The sequence below is a fragment of the Cryptomeria japonica genome, chromosome 4 (genome assembly GCF_030272615.1).
Source record: "Cryptomeria japonica chromosome 4, Sugi_1.0, whole genome shotgun sequence".
Taxonomy (NCBI): domain Eukaryota; kingdom Viridiplantae; phylum Streptophyta; class Pinopsida; order Cupressales; family Cupressaceae; genus Cryptomeria; species Cryptomeria japonica.
The window spans coordinates 232,661,053-232,686,695 of record NC_081408.1 but is presented as its reverse complement, the minus strand read 5'-3'; the positions used below and the strand labels follow the sequence as shown (position 1 = coordinate 232,686,695).

The 25,643-nt window shown below is 36.2% G+C and overlaps 1 protein-coding gene across 3 annotated transcripts in view; it reads right to left on the bottom strand.

Moving 5' to 3' along the window:
- LOC131027232 (2-phytyl-1,4-beta-naphthoquinone methyltransferase, chloroplastic) overlaps nt 1–25,392 on the bottom strand; it is an 84,547-nt gene extending 59,155 nt beyond the window's left edge. For all 3 annotated transcript variants that reach the window (XM_057957238.2, XM_057957239.2, XM_057957240.2), the window contains exons 1-3: nt 25,095–25,392; nt 24,936–25,000; nt 18,842–18,932 (exon numbers count right to left, since the gene is read on the bottom strand). In XM_057957238.2, coding sequence (XP_057813221.2) covers nt 18,842–18,932; nt 24,936–25,000; nt 25,095–25,292 — 354 coding nt within the window. In that variant the 5' untranslated portion in view covers nt 25,293–25,392. The remainder of the gene's footprint in view (nt 1–18,841; nt 18,933–24,935; nt 25,001–25,094) is intronic.
- Between the last annotated feature and the right edge of the window lie 251 nt (nt 25,393–25,643).

Here is a 25,643-nt window from a genome sequence, read left to right as displayed (position 1 = left end):
TCAAAGACTTGACTATTGGAAGTCCTATCTACCCTTTGCTATACTAAATTTTACAACAAATAAAAGATAACAGCTCAAAGACTGGAATAATCTATTCTTTCAACACTAAGACAAGAACTAATGCAAGCTCAAAGACTTGCTGCTATTTCTTATCAAACAATAATTTTTCTCAAGAATGGACGCAAGCTCAAAGACTTGCTGCTCTTTCAAGAGAGTTTCCTATTTTAATTAATTTTCTCTACTTGCAGCTCAAATACTTCAAATCAGATTGGACTAAGCTCCTTTAGAAACACTTGGCATAGAAGAAATAAAAGATTCAAACTCAAACATGTAGCTCAAAGACTCAAAACTTGAGTAATCCTTCTTTATTATTCTTCAAAAACTTTCAATCCACATACATAAGCTCAAAAACTTCTTGCTGTAAATTTGGCAGAGTTTTTGCTTGCTTTCCAAAAGATCCTAATTACAATGGACCTCTCAAGTATTTATAGAAGAGGAGCCTTGAGAAAAAGGTGGGAGGATCCTAACTAATTTTGAGAGATTCTCTCAACCACCAAGACTCATTCAATAAATAACTGAGACTTCATTAACTAACTAAGAGTTACTCTAACTAACTAAGACTTATTCCAACTACAGTCCTAATCGGACACAACTTGTAGTTGCCTTACATGTAATTACAAAAGTGCAAGTAATGTGTAACTTGCATTTTACAAAAAATACTTTTACATGTAACTTGTCAAAACAAAATTACAGCTAAAGATTACAAAAAGAGGGAAAATCCAACTAAGTGTTGAAAAACACTAAAGTTGTATTTTGTGAAGACACGAATCCTTGAAATTTTCGGACGCTCGCTTGTAGTTCCTCGGGATTCGGTTCATGGGTTTTCTTAGCAACAACCATAGTCTTCACAAAAGTGTCGTGACAGCGGAGGAGCGCGGAATTGTCTTTATCCAGGATAGACTGGATCTCATGCAAAAAGGCTTGGTGTTTCATCAATGCTTGAATTGAAGCTGCCGAGAATTGTTTGCTCCTCCATTCATTATGAATCCTCATCTGTAAATCAGCAAGAACTTCTTCTTCTGGAATCAACTCTCCATCCTGACTTACTATATTGCAAGAGGCCCTTTCACAATGTGAGACAATACCTCGATAGACTTCATCCCGGAATCTCCTTGCATCACTGATCTCCTCAATGAGGGATTTAAGAACAAGGGTCTTGTTTTCCATGAGTTCCTCAAATTCCAAGTACATGACCCTGGAAGAGATGATGGCGTGCTCCTGCAAAATACTCAGCTGTTGTTGGGGCATGGTACGCCAGATTGCTAGACTTTTCTCAACACTTTCCAGATTCTTTTTGAAAGTGTTAGAAGTCTGATCCAGTTTCTCCTCAATGGTTTCCGACTTAGACATTATTTGAAAAATGTCTTTTACCACTTGTATACATTGATCATGAAGTTGATCAACCCAGGATTCCAGTGCTTCTACTTTCTGAGCAGCCCTTTCCACTCCACGAATCGATTCTTGGGAACCAGAAGAACCTATAGAGTTACTCCCTTTAGTAGCAGGTTTTGTGATTTTATGAATGGCTGCCATGAGCTGTCGGTTTTCTTCTTCTAGCTTGTCTTTCTTTGCAAGAAGATCGTCACACCTTTGCACTAATGAAGCAACAGAAAACCGAGCATCATGTTTAATGACCTCATGTGTTTGCTTGCCCAATTCTACCCTTGTAACCTTATAATCAGCAGCTGACATTTCATCAAGTGGTTTATCCACAATAGGTTCCACAATTTCAGCTACTTTCATCTTGTTGCTATCAATAGTTACCCTAGAGATAGTCTTTGCCTTCTTAGCAACTTTGGATCTGGACTGTTTGAATTGCTGGTAGTCAAAGGCATCAGGTGAGATCTCTTGCTTCTTCCTTTTCGGAGTGAAAGAACTAAGCCATGGAGGCAAAGTCATCAATTCACTTCCAGTAGCAGTCGTAGGCAAAGGAGAAGCAGTTTCTGTTTGAATTACCGTGGTCACCCTGGGAGGAATATCTGTTTGAATAGCGACCACGGTTTGCTCAGTTACCAATGGACATGAAGATTGCCTCATGAATTCTTCAAAACCAGAAGTGGAAGTATCAATTTCTGATAACTGAATGCAAGTGGGATTATCTTCAGGAACTTTCAACACACTTTCTCGTTGTCGATCAGGAGAAGGCTCGTATGCTGAAATGGGAACGGCATTCTGAGGAGACTCATCTACGAGCAAATCAGGAGGAGAAAGAGGCATCTCAATGGAAATTGGAGGAATGACCTCGTGAGGCGAGTCTGAAACTGGAGACTTAGGCGCATCGTCAGATTGCTGCCCCTCTTCCAGATTATCCAGATCGATCACCCGAACCTGGAACCGTGATTTCTCCTTCTCACGAGTAGTCGTCTCCTCAGGAGGAAGCACTACTGCACGACTAACTCGTAACTTGATCCTTGTGCCTGAAGATGAAGCACCCTCCTTGTTATCAATCTGAATCTCAGACTTCCGTCAAAGAGGCCCTATAGAATCATCTTCTTTACCAACCTTGATTTTGATAAGTCTAACAGCATTACTTTTCAGCCATGCGTTAGTGTTGGCCAAGATAGGTTGAAATCTGTCAAGGATGGAGACGCACTCCTTGTGAGACCATTGGATCAAAGGAAGTGGAGCTTCCTCAACCCTTCGTGAAGTGTATTCAGAATCAAGTATATGCCCGTCATCGATCATCCCTTGTGGGATATCTGCCAAGTTCAAGTCAACAATTTGCTCAACAGTGAGCCTGCAATAATCCATCTTCAGAACTTCGGCTTCCGTGCGGAGATCTACCCAGATGTCTTCAATGCGATGAACATGCACAAAGGATTTCTTGATCTTCTCCTTCATACCTCTATAATCAAAATCAGCTCTAGGTTTGAACCTCTTAAGCTTGATTTCCTACAATTCAGCCTCCATGGCCTTAGCCTTCACAGATGTGACAAGGGAGTATCGACCAATTTTCAATGGGTTTGTGCTAGAGATCCCCATTCCAACCTTGTGTCTAGCAGACAGAAAAGTATGAACAGCCATGATCTATCTTCCCAACTCCATAAGAATTATCTTATCAGTTGGGTATCTTGGAAGCATGTATGGCTGACCATCATAGCATCCAATCCTCATATAGGTGAAGGTGGGAAATTGCAGGAATAAACACCCATACTCAGACACCTTGACCCATGCCTCATCTGATACTCTTTTGTTCCTGAGATCCATGTCAAACTGACACATGAAATATCGGAAGCATGCATCTTGGACTCTTCTGAAATGCAGTTTGCTGGGTTTCAATGGCAACTGGTCATACTATTCCCAAACTGGTATAAGCGAGCGATCACCCTTGGTAGAAAGACCTGGAAAGTGTCTAAGTGACGCTGCTAAATATACCAAATAAGAATTCATGAAGAAGGTCATAGTGGTAGGAACTGCTGCAAGTTGTTCACACAAAGCATCGCTGATGATTTCACCCCATGAAATGTGATGCGACTGCCGTATGAACATAATTAACTGATACATCCATGGCTCAAAGACATTGGAGTGCTCAAGGCCTAACATCTTGCTGAGAAGAGTGATGGTGTCTCCTATCTCCCACTTGAAATCACAACGGTACAACTTTGCCCATCTTGAGAAGGAAGGACGTGGCTCTTGGATCCACCTATTGATGTGTCGCTTGCAATCTTTTTCCCTTTTCACATAATACTCTGCTGCACTTTCTTTGGTGATTTCCATATAAACAGGTGCAGGAGGTATTTTGAAGACCTTCTCGATTGTATCCGCATCAAGATGAATTATAGCTTCACCATCATCATTTTTGATGACTCTTGACGCTTTGTCAAAATGATGGGCGCATGCAAGAACAAACTCAGGTTCTAAGGCAGCCACTAGGAAAGAAGATGCATGATGGATATGGCTGTCCAACAGCCACTACAAGTTGTTATCCTGTGGATCTTCTACCCTGTTGATGAATTATGCCATATCAATGTGCCCTATTTCCGTGTCCCTGATGCGATCCAAAGGAGAAGAAACCTGGGAAGTTGCAACCTCATTCTGGTATTTGTCATATTTGTATTTCATTTTCTTTGGAGTTGGAGATGCCGGCAAATCTGACATTGATTGTGAACCTGGAATGTTGTGATGAAGACTTAAAAGAGTTAAGGCAACATCATAGTCAGCTGCAAATATCATTCTTCCTTCTTCAAATGGGTAAAACTTTGATTTCTGAATTTCATGGTTTTGTGAGAGGAAGAGGGGAGATATGTAGAAATGGGAAAATCTTGACTTTGACCAATTTCGGATCTTGGGAGAATTTTTGCAAGTATACAAGTTGGAAAAGACATACATGCAATCGGGGTTTTAAAACCCGAATACAAGTACACTTGTAAATTCGAAAATGGAGAAATGGACAAAAAATGAGATTTTGACTTGCGGGAAATGATGGAAATGGAAAGTACGGATATGGAGAACATGAATGGATAGAAATGGGAATATCCGGAAAAGTCATTTTCATGAAAATGGGAAGAACTTTTCAACATGTAATCCGGTTTTTAAAACCCGAATTTGCAAGGGAGGGGTATTTCACACTTTTCAAGCTTGGAATTTTAACCAAAAATGATTAAATTCCTTAAACCGTAGGGGAAGAACAAGAATTTCCAACGAACTTGTAATCGAGATTAAAAATCCCGAATACAAGTTAAGAGGGAATTTTGGGAAGAACAATGCAATTGAACAATTGCATATTAAGGGGAAGATTTCTTTCACAAAAACCAATTTTTAGGGGAAGAACATCACATGCCAAAAATGCAACTAATAACGAAAAATAAAGAAAACAAGAAAATAATAAAATGAAGGGAAGAAAGGAAAGAGAACATAACTTTCTTAAAAATGCAAAATGCTTCTCCAATAAAGCAACAATTCTTGAAATGAAGAAGCAAAACCGGTGAAAAGGAGCAATCTGGGATGTCAAACCCTTATCACGTTTTTTGTAAAAATACCCCAAACTGATAAATATAGCAGCAATCTCAAACTTGGAGGACCAAAATGCTAATGAGAGTGTGCATCCAAGTTTATTAGAGCAAAACACCTAAGGAGGAAGAAGAAGCAATGATGCCAAATGTTTGAAAACGTTACCAAAGGTTGAAAACCGTTGCCAAAGGGAATCACGTGGCCACCATTACAAACTCCAATGGCATCATTAAATGGTGCGAAAATCCTCTCACCCTCCACACCTAGGTAGAAAAAGGCAAAACGCTTAAGGAGACTGCAGATTTATGGAGTAAAAAACGCCCAAAATGTGGATTAAAAGAACCACGTTTTTGCTGATTTAGCTCCAAAAACCAGTCAATATAACCTCCATTTGGCATGAAAGATGTTCATGATTGCATGAAAATAGGGTAGAAGCAAAAATGCCTTTCCTCCCTAAAAAATCTCTAAAAGTGCACATGTAATTGGTCAAAAATTCCCCTACAAAGACCAAAACAATGAATATCATTAAAACTTGCAGTTTGAAGAAAATTCTCCACCTGCAGTCTAGGTTTTAAAACCCGAAATTGAAAGAAAGGCATAGCAAACGAACCCAAAATTGGACGAAATTCGAAACGTAGTTCGAAAATGAACTGAGGGTTAAGCCAATCCAAAGATTAGTCGAAATTATGCCTCGAGAAGCGTGCCATAGAGTAAAAATTTTCATTTTTTCATAAAAATTTCCCCGTAGTGGTCCTTCATTTTTGGAAACAAAAATGAGGACAACATGTTTTACATTTTTAAGAATTACAAAAATGGTTCTCTAATTAAGAGTCACTATCACTTCCCGTGATAGGTTCTTTCCTGATCACTAAATTCAGAATAGGGAACAAGTCTATATCCTGGAGTGGGTATACGACAGCCTTTGGATTTTTCTAGCTAAGCTACTACTTTCAGTGAAGGATTCTCAATCACTAGTTTGTTTTCCATTTCAGTTTCTTTAAGAATGGAAGCTTTAACTGCCTCCTTGCTAGAGGTTGTCCACTCTTGCCTCTCTTCAAAGTCCTTTAATGACTTCAGCTAGAGTTTCAGTACCAAATAGTAAGGTACAACATGCGTAAGTGTGTTTAAGTCTGAGTTTTCATAAACGGGCATACGCTGGGTCGCGAACCTTCTTTCGTGGAATTCGTTGGATCCACATCCTATGAAACACCAGCGCCAGCGGACTAGTTTCAGTTTTCTATTATTTCAGGTGGCCAGTCTGAGGTTCAATGTCGAACCAGATAGTTCTAATACCATATGTAACAACCACTAGCTAATAATAAAGGAAACAGGGAGCTAACTTATCATTTCATAAATGAGTTTGCAACAAACTTCAACTTCAACTGAAAAAGAATAATAACTAACTACTTTTCATCGGAATATCAAAACTAACTAATTCAACTGAAAAAGTAGTTTAACTATAAAAGAGCAGTTAAAGTGTAATATCCTTTGCCTGTTCTGACCTCAAAATGCTGATTAGAGGCTCAAGGAATATCGTCAAACACTTTGCATACGACCTCTTTACTTGTTGTTTCTATGTTTCAGTCTAATAATGATTGCTTGAAATGATGTCAAATGTGATTTAAATGCTTTCAAATGGTTACTAAGATGTCTAGGAAAAGAACCATAATGCAAATGCAATTCTTTTTGTTTTTTTGAATGCATACAGATGACTCACACAATGTAAATATGCACCTACAACAGCTAGACATTAATACAAACAGTTGGCATGCAAACTAAATATGAGAGAGACAACTCTTGACATTCAAACTCCTTGTGACTACAATAATATTAGAATGCAATGAGATTGCTTACAAACTGAAATGACAAAGTACCAAACTGAGATAAATGTGCATCTACAGCTACTTAAGAATGGCAACAAATACAACTGAAAAATGATGCCAACTACACTAGAAAAACATGAAAGAACCTGATGTAAGGAGTTCTTATGATTGATGAAGATGTGGCAGATCCTTGTGCAAAGAATGGAGTCTCCTTGAAGCCAAATTGTGCCTCTCATGCAGCCGCCCTTGCTCTAGCATGAACTTTTGATATTAAGTCGTAGCAATTGTAATGTCCCCATTTTTGGAGTAAGAGTAATTAATTAATTTAGTTAGTTAAGTTGTCCAAATTATTATTATTTTTATGGATAGCTTAATTAATTATTTTAATAAATGGTATTAAGTTAATTATTTATAAAGTTATCAAATAAATTAAAAATTCAAAGATGACTTTATATTTAATTAATTTAATAAAGTGATTTAATTTAATATTATATCATAAAGTCACTTAAGTGAAATAATATTAATTATTATTATTTCTAGAAGCTTCTGGATGATGGATTGAAAAAGTATAAAAGGAGGTTTATCTCAGCTTCTAATCAGCGAGGAATTGATATATGTTTTGTGGAGTTTGTGGTGACGAGGGTTTCTACAGATCTTTTGTCTTTGGGAACGAAAACTCCCATTGATAGCATAACTGAGGGAGTGAAAGATCTGTCGAGGGGTTGCATTGAAGAGCTGATACTTCAGTCATCTCATTTGTGCTACATTGGTGGCCAAGGGCCAGTTTCACTTGGGTTCATATTGGAGACATTTCCGGCATCAAGTGTCTTCAACAATTTTTCTATTTGGAACTGATTTGCACTACCATTCACTAAGTTCTTGTCTCGGTAATTTCTCAGATATCAGGATAGGGGCGGCTAGGAGAAGGCCACGATTTGGCTAAAGGCAACTCCCTCTCCATTTGGTATTGCTTGCTTCTTCAATAGTCACTTTAGGCGAATTCCTTGAAGCATTTTGTGGAGATGGAAAGCACTTTCTGAGGACTATATCAGGTCTGTCATAAAGCTTGATCAGACTTATCAGTTCTCACATTTTCACTCATTCCTCTCTGCTAGATAATCAGAATTTTGTGGGCATTAGTGCGTTGGTTTAGGGAGTTCGAGACAATCATTTTTATACCTCTTTGGGAGTTGAAGACAATCTATTTTATTTTACCCGGAACCTGCAACTTAAGGGCATAAGGCGGCCAGCTACTAGTAGGGCGATTTCATCCTTGGAGCCTCCAAAAATCTTCAAGAAATTCCTCAATACTCGCTGAGGGATACTCTCCAATCTGGCATCTTCAAATCAGGTTTTTGATCAATGTTTGATAGCAATAACAATGATTTTCTGAGTACTAGTGTTCAGACTTTAAGGCAGCCATTAATAGGGTTTCATAAGTCAATTGTCCAAGAAGTTATTAAGTTGTTTGGCTTCTCCAAAAGAATAAAATTGTAATCCAGATGTTATGAAAAGCATTATTCAATAATCAGTTGCCTATTCTGAAACATGCATGACAAGTGTTTGTTGAAATCACCATTCCAAATTAAGATGCATTTGAGGTATATTATTCCATGATAGTTTCTTATATGCTTTCCTACATCAATCAAATCAGTGTATGTTAAGTTTCAAACTAGATGCCTGCCATATGTTTGACGCAATGACAATTAGTTGTATGTGATAAATTGTATGGGTCCTTTGTTGTTTCATTAGCCAATTTGATCTTCAGCGTATTGCATTGCATCTATATGAATAAACAAGCAAACATACACTCTTTCAGCAGCAAACAACCATAGGAGTAATATGAAGTTTTGTTTCAGTCATATGTCAAGTGTTTGACGAAATTCTTCAAGGGCTGCATAACATGCAGAATTATACAGCTGTCCACAACCGCATAACACGCAGGTAATACAATCTGAAAAATCAGAACAGCAGGTCCACAAAATTGTTTGGCAATATTCCTTGCATATTCAGTCATACAACAGCAGGGGATATTGCAGCAGCAATAATGAAGATCTTCAACAATGTCTTCTTCCAATATATTTAAATTTGCAAAAGATATTCTTTGAAAACCCCTTGAAGATTCTGAAAGAAATGTAAATCTTGTCCAATGAAGCACCAACTAGACCTCTATATGAAGCCCACAGTCAAGCAATGATTCAGCTGGTCTTTCACAGCCTCAAGATTGCATAAACACTGAAGAGATTTCGTTCTCCAATGTTGAAGTTGCCTGAACCCTAGGTCTTAATGCACAACACCCAAAAGCAAAGACAAATGGTCATCAATAATGAGTTTGATTTGCAATTTGAAACCTTTTATATCCTCTCAACTCTTAAATGCCTTTAATTCCCTTTTCTAAACCACTTTAGAGTTTTAATAAAAGTTTATAATAACTTTTCAAAAGGGTTGATCCCTTCATTTGGTGCAAAAAAAAATAAAATATAAAGTATATATGTTAATAATCATTTATATCTCCCTTGAAATTGGAACTTTATATTATTCCTCATATGCACTTTATAATTTGACTTTATAATCATTAAATGTCCTTTTGTAATAACGTCAAATAAAATCATTAAATGCTCTCACTTTATAATTTGACTTTATGATATTAAATCCCCTTTAATTATAAAGTCACATGAAGTCAATATAATATTCCCTTAAAATAATTAATTATTATTAAAATAACACTTTAATAATAATTAAATGTCATAACTCCATTAATAACCATTATTTAATGATTTTGACTTCATCACTGGCTAGCCCATTGCTCCCACTGTCAATCTAGATGCCTTACTAAAAATAGTAAGGGTCCCTCTCTAACATCCACTGACTTACTATAAATAGTAAGTCCCTTAAAACGGAACCAGAAACCTCTAAATATCAATGCCTCAGAACAACTAAAAGATCTGGTGAGATAAACACTTACAACAGCCGCTTGAAGAGCTCCAAAACTCCCAAACTCGACCCTCTACTCCCTCGAACTATGATGCTCATGAAAATGGGGATATTAAATAAAGAATTATAGTTCATTTTCTATTAACAAGAAAGACATTTCCATAAATAATTTACTCTATCATGGAAAAGATAAAAGTTCAAAAATAACAATTCATTAAACTTCCTTCTGATAACTTTGTAACAAGCCTCGCCATAGTCTAGAAGAGGGAGAGCATCATCAAGGGCTTTTCCACCCAACTATAGAACTAGAAGTCTCCCACACACCTTCCAACTAGAAGTGACCCTACTCTTCACGAGGGTAGAAAACTAAGGTCTAGACCTAGTTGCTATCTTGCCATCTGAGTCTGGTGTTTAGAACCTACTTGTACCTAGTCGGTCACACACTATAGGTACCCCTAACTAGTATGACCATTGACTAGTAGGTGTATCTGGTTCTTGTGAACTAACGGATGCTTCAATTAGCGTCACCTTGACATGCACACAAGTGTTGTCAAACTTCACCACCCTTACTCGGCTTGTTCATACTTGAATTCATTTTCATGTATAGGCTTCTCAACAATAGGTACAATTAAACCTTATTATCTTGACAGCTATCATCAACAAGCTAAATGACCTTAAGAATAAATGACACATAAAGTACAGCCTCTGTTTTAAATCCGACTCAACTGACCCATGATCAACAAGGATTCTACTAAAAACACATTAATTGAAAATAGAGAAAAGATTCCCATCGAATTACTTTTAAATTATAGAGCAGTTCATTACTAAATTTAGATCGGCATCTCCATCTTGTATCTTAAGACCAGTTCCTACTTAATGATAACTCCGTCTTTGTCTCACAATCTGACTTAGAGGATGAACAGAAAAAACTCTGTTCAATGTTACGATTAGTACTCTCAATCAAATGACTAAACATTATGTAAAACTTTGATGCAGCAAGTATGATCTGCAGAGCAGTTATGTGAATAACTTATGAATAAGTTTTTATTAATTTAGAGTCCACAAAATCACTGCTATGTCATACCATTAATAGGGTATGCAAACAGCTTTTCGTTCTGCTCCCAATCTTTCTTAAAAGAAGGAAATAATCTTACATATAATGCACTATTTGATAATGAAAACACATTCAATCTTTCATATCATTATTAACAGAACCATAACAGAAATCAATACTTTCATTTTCAATTCAAACTGGAAGAAAATATAACATGCCTGATCTACGGCAAGATTGACAAGGATTGATCCCTCTGGAAAGATAGACTACTATTGCTCTATATTAGATTTCCTCGATGTTTCCAACAAGTTTTCCTCAAACTTGAGCCAAGAAGCTAATGGTGAGAACTTTTCCTAAAGATATAAGTCAAAGCAAGGATTGCAGAGATAGCAAATATGTTTCGCTTAATAGAAAGAACTCATGATGCGAGAAGGAAAACACGGAGAAGTAAGGAAAAAAACAGCATTATCAATACTGAATTTTCATCCTTATACCTCAAAAGATCATACTACCTTTCCCAATAAGCTACATAAATCCTTGTTGAGGAACCCAAGCATGAATACCAAACCAAGAATGATCTCCAACATACCTAGAAAAGTACACGACATAACTCGAAGTGCTATCCAAATCAACATGCACGTCACGGAAGTTTGTGACTTTTTGGGTAATCCCTTGTGGCCCATCCATGAAAGCATCAGCAACTAAGGTGCAAGTAGCAATTGTTGTCTTCAAAACCAACCCCAAAGAAAGATTAGTATAATATATAACATCACTCAATCCAAAGGATGGATTGTCAAACATGTAGATGTCATGTTTAGGTCCTTTCTTCAGAGCTACATGAGTAGCAAGCTTGAAACCTCCTTTACTTGCTGCTGTTCTGAAAATTCCAGCAAGCTCAAAAACATAGATAGGAAACTCTTCAAAATCTGAAATGTTAAAGTCTCCAAGAATCAATGCATCTGATGAAGAAACTGCATCTCCAACTAAAAATGAAAGGCATGCAATACCATTCATCAACTCAGATAAAGTATGAAATGTTCTACTTGTTGGCCAACTCCAAAACTCAAGACAAAATTTCATGCAAGAATGATGCAACTCAAAGCATTTCCTAACAAGGAAATAACCCTCAACTGAAATTATCAATATCCATACCCAAGTTACCTTCCAATTCCTCATGTAGTTAAGAATGATGATACCTCGTAGTGTCATGTCCTCCAAACATAGATTTGTTTTTTCTGTTTAAACAAGTCTAGTCAGCCATTTATTAGCATGCCCCAATTAGCATATCTTCCCCTTTACAATGGTGCACCTTTATGAATAAAATTTCTCACTTGATTTAAAAATTTAAAATGCAGTCGCACCCTTATATGGGCTTGCCCCTATGCACTACACTTACGAATTTTATTTCAAAATTTTGTTTTCTTTATCTACGCACATGCATCTGTACTTAGAATTTCACTTTGAAATTTTGTCAACATTTCCTATATACAAGGACACACTTGTATGCTGTGCACAAATTGAACATGCAAAAGTCTGTTTTCCCATGGTTAGGTGTGAACTTCATGCATGATCATGATTTTGGTAAACAAAACTTATTTGATTCCCATATTCTCCCACACACATATCTGTTAGGGTGCAATCTTGACAAACAAAATTTGTTTTTTTATGCCCTAGATAGGTGCACAACAATACTCTCTACTCATTCTTTGGATCTTGAAAGCTTGGGTCTGTTATTGAAGGGTGCATGTTTAGCCATTATTATGCACATTGCGGATTTCTGATTTTCAAAACCTTTTCCTACACACTCAAAGGTGCATGCCTCTAAAAGCCTATGCAATTTTTCATTTTCGACAAACTGATTTCTTCATGTTGACACCATCCTCACTATGTATTTGCACGTTTCACAAACTTGGTGCTCAACTTAGCAAAACAGGTATAGTTGCAGAACTCAACGCAAAATAAATCTATCCCTTTTCCTTTATGATGCATGCTCAACTACTCTCATGCAAACTTCACCTTGTAAGTCTACATTTTATTCAACTAGGTGCTCTTGGAAGGTGTATGCAGATCTTTGCACTTAAACACCTATTCTTATGTCCTTGGTCACCAAATTTCATTTTACCAAAAATCTGTATTTTCTATCCTTGGCCCATTGATTTATGTTGCTTGAAGATTTTGAACGTTTAAAATTCCTGCCTTTCCTTCGATGTGACAAATGCATAATAGAACTTATTTTCAATTGTCTCTATAAGGGCATAGAGAAAGACAACAAAAACAACATTTGCACTAAAGGCAAACAAAACAAGTTTTGAAATATAACTTGCTCTCAAAAAATGAAGTTTTAGCCACACAATATGATAATTCATATGGGTACAAACACCAACCATCATTGCAGACACTCTCCAATCAAAGATCAACTCAAAGGCTGACCATCGATTGAGTCACTCTCATCTCTAACGCTCACCCAAAATATCATGTTTGAGGTATCTGTAAATCTGATCATCTCCACTAAAAAATATGAAATCTCGATCCAGCATCACAAGAATCCAATGTCTAGAATTGAAAAATCTCAGCTGCTATTGCCCTGCAGAAGTGGCAACAGATGTAACCAATCCATTTCAGGGAGAGTTGCGAGTCAATCTCATTAAAAATATATATCAAAGAGAACCAATCAAAATGTGGTTTGAATCACAACGGTGAATGTGTAGTCCTCCAGCTAAAATTCTAGGACTGAAAATCTTGGCAGCATGAGGGAGTAAAAAATTCATGGAACTGACTATATTGACGGTATCATCAGAAAACATAACAAGCGAAAGCTTCTGAGCCAATTCTAAATAGTTATCAACTCCTGACATTAACAGTGCTATATTTATACTAATTTATCTGTAGTAATTATTTTAGATAGAAATTAGAATTCATAGGCACTGACAGTACAGCATTTATCACACAATAGAGAGCAAGAAAAGAGGTGCTAATTTCTTTAGATATGTGAACTTCATCAAAATCATCACATTAAATAGGGGTGGGGGGTTGCTCAGGTGTAAGTTTTATAACTGCAATCTGTAATGTAAAAAATAGAGTTTTAAAACAAGACCTCTTATGCTAAAGAGAATAGGGGCTAAAAAATAAGCAAGTCCTAGAAAGAACTCCACCAGATGCACTGGACAGGACCTAAATCAAAACCGGCCAACCCAAGATTAGATGGGAAACAGAAAAAACACATAAAGAGGCTAGGGTTTGGCCTCAGATTATAGTTTTGGTATTGTTATATGAACATAGGCTTTTCTTTTTGGTGTATGAAGGATCCTTGGCTTCACAAAGCTGTCAATTTCCAACCAAAGAGAGTCCTTTATGTGTTTTCACAAAATAAAATAAGATAGAAAAAGGCAGATAAATATAATTAAACCCTCGCCTACCTAAAATGTATTTCCCATCTATTTTCTTTTCCTTTTCTTTTAATTTTTAGAAAGCAAGAAAAGAAAATACACCTTTTCAATTTATAAATACCAAGTGATCACTCAATACAATGTAGTTTCAGAATTCAGAAATCCTGAGATGCAGTGGATACAAGCAACACTCAACCCAAAAGAAATTTGAAAAAATAGAAAGCAATGCTATTAGCTTTGAGAAGATCTACCTGAAAGCTAATTCTACCAACAATAATGCTCTCAAAAATCAAAGTGGATTAAGACCACATCTCTGAATCCTAGATAACATGGCTGAGTCATGAAAGAGAGAAGAACAATGTAGCTGATTCAGAAAATGGATGTTTAAGAGCTCCTAGCAATCCCCTACCACTATAACCAACTAGACAGTCCAAGATCATAAGTGAAGAATGGTACGGAGAAGGACAATGAAAAGCTAGTGTAGCTTTGGTGCAGAATGAGATAAGATCAAGGAGGAAGCCCTACGACCCTTGAGGCTAGGAGCAGAAGAATAAGAATGCAGTTGTCTTTCGCTTTATGAAATTGCAGTATGTATGGATGATTGATGCAAAGCTGCAGAATGATATATTGAGTTCAAAAAAAGAACAATCAGATCTGACACTGTCCATGCTTGGATATAGGTTTTGTTGAGTACAAAAAGGTTGCAAGCTGATCATAAAGCATTGTGATAACATATGTGAATGGCAGGTAAAGAATAAGTTAAATAAAAAGTATCTGGAATAAAACCAGGAAGAGTATGGATTCATCCTCCCCAAAAAAAGGTGGGAAAGACCTGGAAAGCAAGGACCTAGCCATTGTGATACTGAAAGGACACCAACCATACAGAGTTTTGTGGCCCTTTGACCCTTTCTAGGAATCTTTAATGTAGTAGCATCACACATCATAGATTCTCCACAGACGCATAGTTGTGACACAGAATCTACCTTTTAAATGGGGTGCAGTCCTGTGATCAAAATTGGGTCATGGGGATCCATCACTCAAAGAAATGCATCTGAGGGCATCTTAAGATTGAGTCAAGAGACTATAAGATGCAACATGAGAGAGGACAATCCTAAGTCACAAAATTATGCTAAACCCTAAAGACACGGTGATTAGGCAACTTAAACTGTTGGGCGAAATGTCACAAAGCAATTTACCTAACATAAAATGAGAAAAGTTGCTGCTCATATCTTAAGCATAGAGATTGTGACATGATTGGCAATTGAGGGATTGTCATAAGGGACATGCAAAGCGTGGGTAGAATTGACCATGTAAGTATGTCTACGTTACACGAAGGTGATTACCTCTTCCTTGTTCTAGATATAATCTACATCACAAAATTTTCCACTGCTCATACCTGCATATGAATTGGCTCATCCTTCTTTAAATTCAATTATTTAAGTCATCTGGTCTACATTATCCTCATTTGGCTAAACTTTAAGGAACCTCCTTGACATATCTATGGTAGATGCTCTAGTGCTACTTCAACTTCCTCCACCTGGGTTGACCTGCCACATATTGCTTAAGCCTTAGCTTTTTAACGTATCAAATTTGGAGGTCGCACAGGTATAGTAAAGATACTCCCAATTAAATAGCACATTTTCCCTCCAACAAAAGCAAAGTAACAGTTACATGAGTGGTTTTCTTCTAAATTGTTTGCTTTAGGGAAAAACGGGAGCAAATACAAAACTAAACATATTAAAAATGAAAATCTCTTATAACTTTAGTTAAGGAAGTTGCATAGCTTGCAAAAGAGATATTCTTCTCATATATAATTACACTCCATGAAGAAATTCAAAAAGGAGGCACTATAATGATAGATGAACATTGAAAAGTAGCAATTACATGAGTGGTTTGCTCCTAAATTGTTTGCTTTAGGGAAAAACAGAAGCAAATACAAAACAAAACATATTAAATATGAAAATCTCTTATAACTTTAGTTAAGGAAGTTGCATAGCTTGCAAAAGAGATATTCTTCTCATATTAATTACACTCCATGAAGAAATTCAAAAAGGAGGCACTATAATGATAGATGGACATTGAAAAGTATTGTTTCCAGCTAAGAAGAATTCTAAGAATAAACAAAGTGTCATGGGAAAAGGACATGTTGCATTATAATAGGAGCTACAAAGCAATAAATCTCTTAGGGTGCAATAAAAACTATATTAGGAATCAGTAAAATCTATCTTGGGGTATTAATGTGGGCATCAAGTTGTAGTCTAGTGTTAAGGTGGAGCACTTATCATAAGAAAGACCTAGGTACAAAAAGTGAATGCATCCTCCACTTGAGAACCTAGGCAAACAATGGGCAGATTGCCTTAGGAGGGCCTAAATGAACGTCAAGTACATGGTCCTAATAAGAACCCTAGAAAATGTGAAGCATGTGTCCTTGGGAACCTTGGAAATACAACATGCACATGACCCTAGCAGGGGTCATGAAAATCCCAAGCAGATGACCTTGGGTGAGTCAAAGTAAATACCACACATCGCCCTTGGAAGTCCAATACATACACATAAGACAGAACTAGGACTACCCAAACAAAACAAAGTATCTGATACAAGAATAACGTCAAAGAATATGGCCCAAGAAAAAATCCAGTTCACCCAACCTTAGGATGCCCCACACAAAAATTGGGCATGTGTCCCTATGCTTTATGTACACTCAAGCAACCATTAGGCACACAACCTTAAGTAGACGCAAACAAACACCACGCACATGACATTAAGCATGGCTAGATGGAAACCATGACATTCACAAACATTCAGCCTAGGCAAGAACTAATAGACCCCAAGGAAAAGCAAACCCTAGGGAAAACATATTTAACCTAGGTGGACCCTAAGTGATACAAGACAAACCTATGATAGTCATGATATGGGTAACTAAAACATCAAGAATGACTAAAACATTCTTAGGAGAACCTAAAATATCCCTAGGCAGTCCCAAGAGGACACCATATGCAAAAACCAAGACCATTGGTGACAGATAGGAGACTCTACAAAAGACTAAAGACAAACATAAATCAAATGACCATTATAAGTCAAAAATGCATAGATGAGACAATTCCAATCAGGACCAAGAGAATGGCAGTTACAGATATTCATCTTAAATGAAACTTAGCAAACCAAAGAGCAGTCCAAGTAAAGGTAGGATCTAGAACCTAGTATACCCCAAGTGTAGAGTGTAGGAGACACCAGCCAATCTCATGATAGTCATGACATGGACAGTCCATGCAAGTTGCAGGCACATGTGAACCACATATTTCAACAAAAGAAGCAAGGCAAATGCTAAAAAAAATGAACAGTGATCATACTACTATAACAGAATTTGATTTAAGTGATCAAAAATAGGATGTCAATATAAAAGGTTATATGATATACCTTGCCATGCAAATTGATCTGTTCCATTTATGATCAGTAATTGGTATTAGAAGGGATATGTATCCATACAAAGATCTAGGCTTATAATAGGGCTTGTTTTTGAGACGAGTTTATAACTTTATACAATCATTTTGAAAAAGACAAATTCCTTGACAAAGTGAAGTATTCGTGTTATTTTTTAATCCTCTTTGGCCTGAATTAACATTCACAACACCTCAAAAAGTACAGGGTTGTTCCACATTTATTGTATAAACACAACTTTGATATCAATATAGGTTCCATTAATATGCTTCTTTCCATAATTAAGTGTTGCTCTTTCTTTAGAAGAAATGAGAGATATAGAGAAGATTCAACTATGATAGCACATTTAGGACAGGAAAACAACTTTCATAAGGCTATAAATAATCACAGGAAATTCTATTTGGAATCCACTTCAATTTGGACATAGAGGTCTCAGTGAGGGAGATATCCAGAAAATTATGTTGACGTTATGTGTATTCCATAGAGGTTTTATTGAGGAAGATATCCAACAAGATATGTTAATGTTATGTGTGTTCTCTCAGATCTGCGTCCATGATTTCATAATTCTTAATATGTCTACTCTTACAATTTCCATCATCATGACCTGTTAGTTCTTTATGCATCTCATGAGTTGTGCTTTAATTACTGAATGTCTTCTTTATCTCTCTACTCTTACGCTTTTCATTATTATGGTCTGCTAGTTCTTTATGCTATCATGAGTTATGTTCTTCATTTAGTAATTGTTTCTTAAAAAAAGTATCAAGAGGTTTAACTTTGTCCTGCTAGCCACTAGCCTAAAAAGACCTACGGCGTTATATTTTTTCAGAGCATTGTGTGGCCATTTCATAGTCTACAAGTGGTGATCATGAGACAAATTGTAGTTTGTTGATTATAGAATATAATTTGTATTGCAAATATTCCTTAAACAGTTACTTTCGTTCTGAGTATATGATTTGTATGATTATCTTCAAATGATCACTTCATCTGAAATTATCTATTCTCCTTTTTTCAAGAAGTTAGGTAGCATTGAGACTTACTTGGTTTGTTTGTCTTGTACCTTTCTAGCATATCAAGTTTTGTTTGAGTGTCCTTGCAAAATGCCATAATCAAACTGATAAAGAATCCCCACACAATCTTGAGGAACAGTAAGATAATCCAAGTGAATTTCTACAAAACAAGAGCTCTGTCAACCATACCTTTCCTCTATGCCTGACTTTTTCTGCCAGGAGAAAGGTCAAATCACCACTCCCACAACAGATGTCCAGGGCAATATCTCCATCTTTTGCTCTGAAGGATCAAAACATTGGAAAGGAATCAAGATATTCATAATCCTACAGCTTTTGCACTGACAGATTTTTTTCATTTTTACTAATTAAACTATGTCAGCAATCACACTCATCTGTTGTATCAACTATTTTCACTGATCTATTGGCATTTCCTATGATACGTGTATTAAGTTCACAGGAAAAGCTTGCATATGATATCTCAAGAATAATCATCAGATTCATCACACAATAGAAAATATGGCACTAACTTGCTATTATTCAAACTTCATGCTATTTTTCAAACAGTTGATTCAGAGTACATTCAGTCACAAATTTAGAATGTGAATTTCGTCACATAGGCCAAAAATTCAAAATAAGAACACCTCAGCGAAGAAGTTAATTTCATCAATATCAACATCAATGCTATAAACAGGAAATAATTAAAAAACAAGTTTGCAAAAATACATTTATAGTTTTTAGCCTTGGGTCAATTTAACTTAGTTTTAGATTTAATTAGATAACACAGAGCTTCTTCTCCTGATTTGAAAAGAAGTTACCCTTGTACAGAGTTTTTTTGAGTTGCCTTGCAAAAGACAAAGTAAAACACTAACAAGGTACAGTGCAAGTTTTGGTTTGTTTAATAGCTCTAGAAATGTGTTCAGTCTTGTACCCATTCAGTTTGAAATCTCCGGTCAAATGGGCAACTCATGATCAATGTATTCCTCATCATATATTTAGAAGCAATAGTTTTGAGGACACCTGCTTTTTGAGTAGGGTGGTGATGGGAAGATGCATGTAGGTAGAGCTCTCTGTATGTGGCTTTTTAATTAACTTGGTGAACAAAAGAACCATCTAGTTTTCTAATGAGAAGAATGTCAAGGAAAGGGAGTTTGTTATCTAGTTCAAGTTCTTTAGTAAACTTGATGCTTTCCATAAGGATGTTTAAGTAAGAATGCAACTCTTCTAATTTGTTCAAACCATGTTGCCAGCAAATGTTGGTATCATATACATAGTGTTTCCACCACCTAGGTCTAAAGGGCAAGGAGTCAAAGGTTGTTTCTTTGACATGTTCAATGAAAGCGTTGGCTGCAACAAGAGAAGTCAGTGACCCCATGACAACATGTAATGTCCCCTTTTTGGGGTCACCTTCTACTTTACCCTAAATTCACAAATCCAAAATAAAACAAGGGCAAACATAATTAGGAAAATAATTTTCATTTAAGAATAAGATAAGATAAACCTATTTTTCGAAACCCACAATGAGAATAGGCAACAATGCAGATATAACTTATGAAATATATTTAATTCTAGGGCTAGGATATGCATATATTGATCTACACAACCAATATCAACAATTACATGGAAACTCAACCATAACGATGGTTGAGTTGGAAGACATAATGAGGTGCCCCAAGCATCCTCTACCCTAGGCCCAATAGCAAGACCTTATCCTCTGTGGCTTCATGTGGTCCTTAACCGATGGTCCTTAACCATCATAACGAGGTGGCATACCTAGTGAGGGCTTTACACCGTTCCACTCCATCATATCAACCTCTCATCTCTTATGATTGATTCACTTCAACAATTGATCAATGTGGAGATAGTAGGGAAACTACAATAGGGTGCCTTTGACCCTCAACCCTAGGCCCAAGGTTAGGACCTTATCCTCCTTGGCCTCATGTGGTCCTTAACCAATGGTCCTTAACCATCATCATGAGGTGGCCCCGTGGTCCTTAACCAATGGTCCTTGAGCATCTTTACGAGGCGTTGTGCCTAGTGAGGAATCTCTCACCATTCCCCCTATTTTGTCCCTTCCTTCTATCACAATTGCAAACAATGATAAAACATACAAATTATACATCACGATCTTCGAGCATTATTCTCATTATAAGTATACATAAAATATGTTACAAAATATAAAGTACATGGATGCAAAGGGAATAAGTTATAATTATATGAACATTAGAAAAACAATAATAATTTATAATTTAAGTGCATGAATATTGGTGAGATATATATATATATATATAATATTAATTCATCCATACCAAATCGCAGCGCTTGTATTCTCCGTGCTAGGTTAATAATATTAAATTGTACTAATGTTAATTGTATTAGTAGTATTAATATTGAATTATATTAGTAATATTAGATTGTATTAGCAGTATCACTATTGAGTTGTATCAATTACATTTTATTAGTAATGTTATTTGTTTTAACCATAGATGGCACACTCGCAGAGTACTCGGCGAGTTTCAAAAACTCGCCGAGTTTTTGAGCTCTATGAGTTTTTCTGACTTTAACTTGCAGCAAAGACTCGGTGAGTTTCTTTAAAAAAACTCGACTAGACTAAAAAAAGAGGCCCAAACATGTCAAAAAATTATCATTTTTTGTTTTTTCAAGTCAGTTTCATTCTCTTCATCAAAATATACACATGAAATATAACATTTAAGTATAAGTGGCATTTCAATATGTCTTTTTCCTTTCTTATACTTTATAACACCCGACACCTTTATAAAATAATAAAAGTATTTTTGGCCTCACGGGGCGCTGCCCCTCGACCCCGCCCTGTATCGCGACAGAGAGCATGCAAGGGGCGCTGCCCCCAAACCCCCATCGAAAAATATAGGGGGAAACTGCGTTGATGGAAGTAGGGAAAATTTAACCTCCGAGTTTGATTAGGCTCCATATAACAACATAATTAGCATTGAAGAAATCTTGGTATTATACATTTTAGAGTTGAAAGTTTGAAACTATCAATATGAATGATGAAATTTCAAATATTGTGCGTTTGTAGATCTCCACCAAGATCTAGACCTATCTCTCTACCCCTCTTTTTCTCACCCTCAAAACTAGGCAGAGGAAGAGGAATAGTAAATGGTTTTAGGCTTTTAGCTAGAGCTAGGAAGAGGAAGTTGTAATTGTAATTTGTAATGATGTATTTACTTTTGGTTTTACAAAAACTATTTACTATTTTGCTTCCAGCCATCAGCATTCCTCATGAGGATGCGATTTTGTACACTTTGCATTTAAATATATCTAGAATCAGCTTGTTTCTTTTGTGTTATCATTTATTGACTCATTGGATGCATCTTCTCATAAATTTTGCAAAAAAAAATGCATTTTTTACTAAGTTTAAGTGTGTTTTTAAGTTGCCGAGTTTTTCGCCGAGTTTTCCCGAGTTTTCCCCGAGTTTTTTTCCCAGGGACTTGGCGAGTCAAGCCGAATCGCAAGTAATTCAACTATGGTTTTAACCATACTGAATTGTACCAAAAATACTGAACAGCATCTTATGAAATCATTACCAATCTACACATTCATACCGTAGAGTTTTCCCAGTCAATACGACTGCTGACCTCTTCTTTCTCCCGTATTCTCCTCTCTTACTATTTCCCTGTGTTAGTAATATTAGCTGTGCTGTGTGATGACTGATGATAACAGTCAGACTTCCTTCCCTTCCTTAATATTCCCGTATTCTCTTCTCCTTACTTCCCGTGTGTGTCTTGCTGGAGTAAGGTGGTCAAAGGTATTTGATTTCTTTGACTGGCTATGACCCTTCCTAAAGGATATGATTCCTCCTTGAGTCGTGCCTTTTCTAATTAAAATTTGTTATTCTTAAACACAGCCTAATGCTTTGGTAATTTGATCAGTGCTTTTCTAATAAACATGTTTGATATAGGTAATGCACATATTAATAAATTAATTCTATTAATAATAATATGTGGTGCACATATTAATAATAATCTGTCTATAATCATTTTTAATATTAATTTGTGAATAATAATAATAATGTACTGAAATGTTTAAAGTAATCCATAAAGTGAATATATATATATATATATATATATATATAATATAAGGGACATTACACAACAGCATTGGATTGTTTGCAGGCAACTTCCTAAAAAGTGAAAAAAGTAGGCCTTAACTACAACTCCACCAAGGAAGCTGTCTCAACATGTCTTGAATTTCTATAGCTGCATCATGTAGGACCTTGGTGAATTAAAAAACATCAAAACTAACAAGAATATCATTGTCACTAACCCTTTTGTCCTTGATGAACTGAACAAAATGTGAGGAATCTTTGACAACGGAGCTTGTCTTTCCTATAAGTGAGGTAGTTTTCTTGGAGAGAAAGGCTGCAGGTTTTTGATTTGAAGAGTAGGTGATGTAAAAAATGGGCCATCATGATTATGAATTTTTGGTGTGACATAAATTCTAGAGGTGATCGTCTTATTCAGAATGAGATGTTTTTAGTGCTATCATCTATGATTATGGATTTTAGGTGTGCCATAAATTCTAGAGGTGATCGTCTTATTCAGAATGAGATGTTTTTAGTGTTTTCATCTAGGGAAGATTGATTGATGGCTTGCTTCATTTTTCTCATGACATTTGTTTATGATCACCATGGCATTCCCTTTGCCTGCCTTGGTAATGATGATGTCCTTATTCCTGCTCAATATTTTTATTATTAGTTTACAAGTCATCCCCTTCCCATCCCCAAAATTCAGAGAAATATTTGCCATTCCTAGAAAATTTAGGAAAAATTTTGATGCTCTGTATCTCCTTCCTGAAACTTGGAGAAAAATTGCTTCTAGGAAATCTAATGGAATGTGAAAACTTGATGTTTATCATGTATGCTCAATACTTTTTTGTCATCTACATGTATCCAACTACCATTTTTTTCAAAAAATGACATGTTAATAGCTGTGGCCATCTTTCTTACTAGTAACTGACCACCTATCCTAGTGAAACTGTATATGTGATCCAATTTTGTTGTAAATTTTCCATATTTTCATTTGAGTAGTTGTCTCAGGTCAAATCTGATGTGCTTATAATGCTGGGGCAGGGTCTCCTAGCATCATTTTAAAAAGATTTTTTGTTGCCCAAATTCCGGTCATTTTAACCTTGAGAAGAGTAACCTTGGAGAACAAGGGTTGGAGGATAATAGTACCCTACACCCCAAGGCAACAATCCTTGCTGAATTTTTGGCTAAGCTTGGTAAAATCATATCGTCTGCAGAGGTCAGAAGTTGTTCAAAGATGCTACTAGTACTAGTTGACAATGTTGTACCTGAAAAGGATAGGCCAGAGGATACGGCTACCTTTTTTTAGCCCGGTCACAAAATGAAAATGAAGAGTCAGAATGAATGAATGCTTTTAATAATGCCCATGAGGCCAAACAGCCTATGGGACCCACAGGTAGCCAGCAAAGAAGAGTATGCAAAAACCAAATAGTTGTGTCTGTTAAAACTCCTTTTCCTTTTCCTTTTGCATCTTGGATCTTAAACTATGTAACTTGATCGAGAAATTTGCAACTCTTGTTATCTTTTCTTCTTCAAATAGATTGCTCAAGGTGTTTACATTTAGCATGTCAATGTAGTGGATCTGGATATTCTTGTAAGCTGGGCATTCCATGATGTAATGTCATTATGTCTCCACTACCCCTTGGGTGCAATATCTACATTTTCTATCTGCCCTCTCCTCTTTAGGTATCATATATCTTCCCGTTTCACATCTAAGTTGATATGAACTAGTTCTAATCTGAGCAATTAACATTTTTGCTTTCCATTTTATATCCATTCCTATGTAATTCTTTTGTGTATGGTGATGTGTAAGATTGAAATGTTTGATATAATATTTATTTTTCCTCCTAAGTTGTCTTGTCCACATGCCTTCTCTAAACTTTCCTTACATGTACTTTTTTATTTCCTTATTGTTATTTGGACAGTCTCTTATGCTAATATCCCATTTATTCATCAATTTAATGTTTTACTTCATCCATGTATTCTTCCTTCTCTCTAGCTTCTCTTCGGCTACTATTTTTGACCAACCATGTATCTTCATGTTTTCTACTCTTCTTAGATAACTTAGTAGCTGGACCATAGCTGTCGCTTTGATAGGAAAAGCCCCGCTTCCACTAGAACAATTTCGTATGGAATAGATGATTTAATCTTGAGCCTATTTGTGATTTAATTTAAAAAACTAAAGTAAAACAATCTAAAACAGGGCACAATGTGGCATACCCACTCCACGAAACGGCCATTCGCTTCCACACTCCATGCTGTCCGAGGCTTAGCAGATCATTCAACTGGTTATATCATCCACGTCCATCAGCTACATATGTATGCTATATACTTCCCATAATGCTAAATGTCTGACAATTTGAACAAATTAAAACTTACATAGTCATAATTTGAGGCAATGCGATTGAATAGCTGCTGTCTGTGTGCAGCAGCTCTTTGATGGGGATCCATTTCGCAGCGTACAGTGGAGGATTTTGCATAAGGCCTTAAGGAATACGTGAAGGTTTTTGTAAGGGTGGGAGAGTTTAACGCGGAATATGCCGGGCAGGGATAATTCAAGCAGCGCAAACAGTCCATGATGAGCTTACGACAGACTCTCACAGGATAAGATTTATATATAAATATAGACGTCTCGTGGTCTTCAAAAAATTCAATTTGAAAGTGTTGTTCAGGAATCGAGGGAATAATCGACCAAAATTATGTTTTGGAACGTTACGGTTCACTAAAACTATTATTTTTAAGGTTAATATCTAATTAAGAAATATACTTATTTTAGGTTAATTATTAGTTGGAGAATTGGTTGTCTATTAATAAGTATTTGTTCATTTTTGGTAAAATAAATGTGATAACAAAGAACAAATGCTAATTAATGAATTTGTGTTATGGTTCATCTAAAAACAATGTTTTTTTGGTTTTTTTTCAAATGTT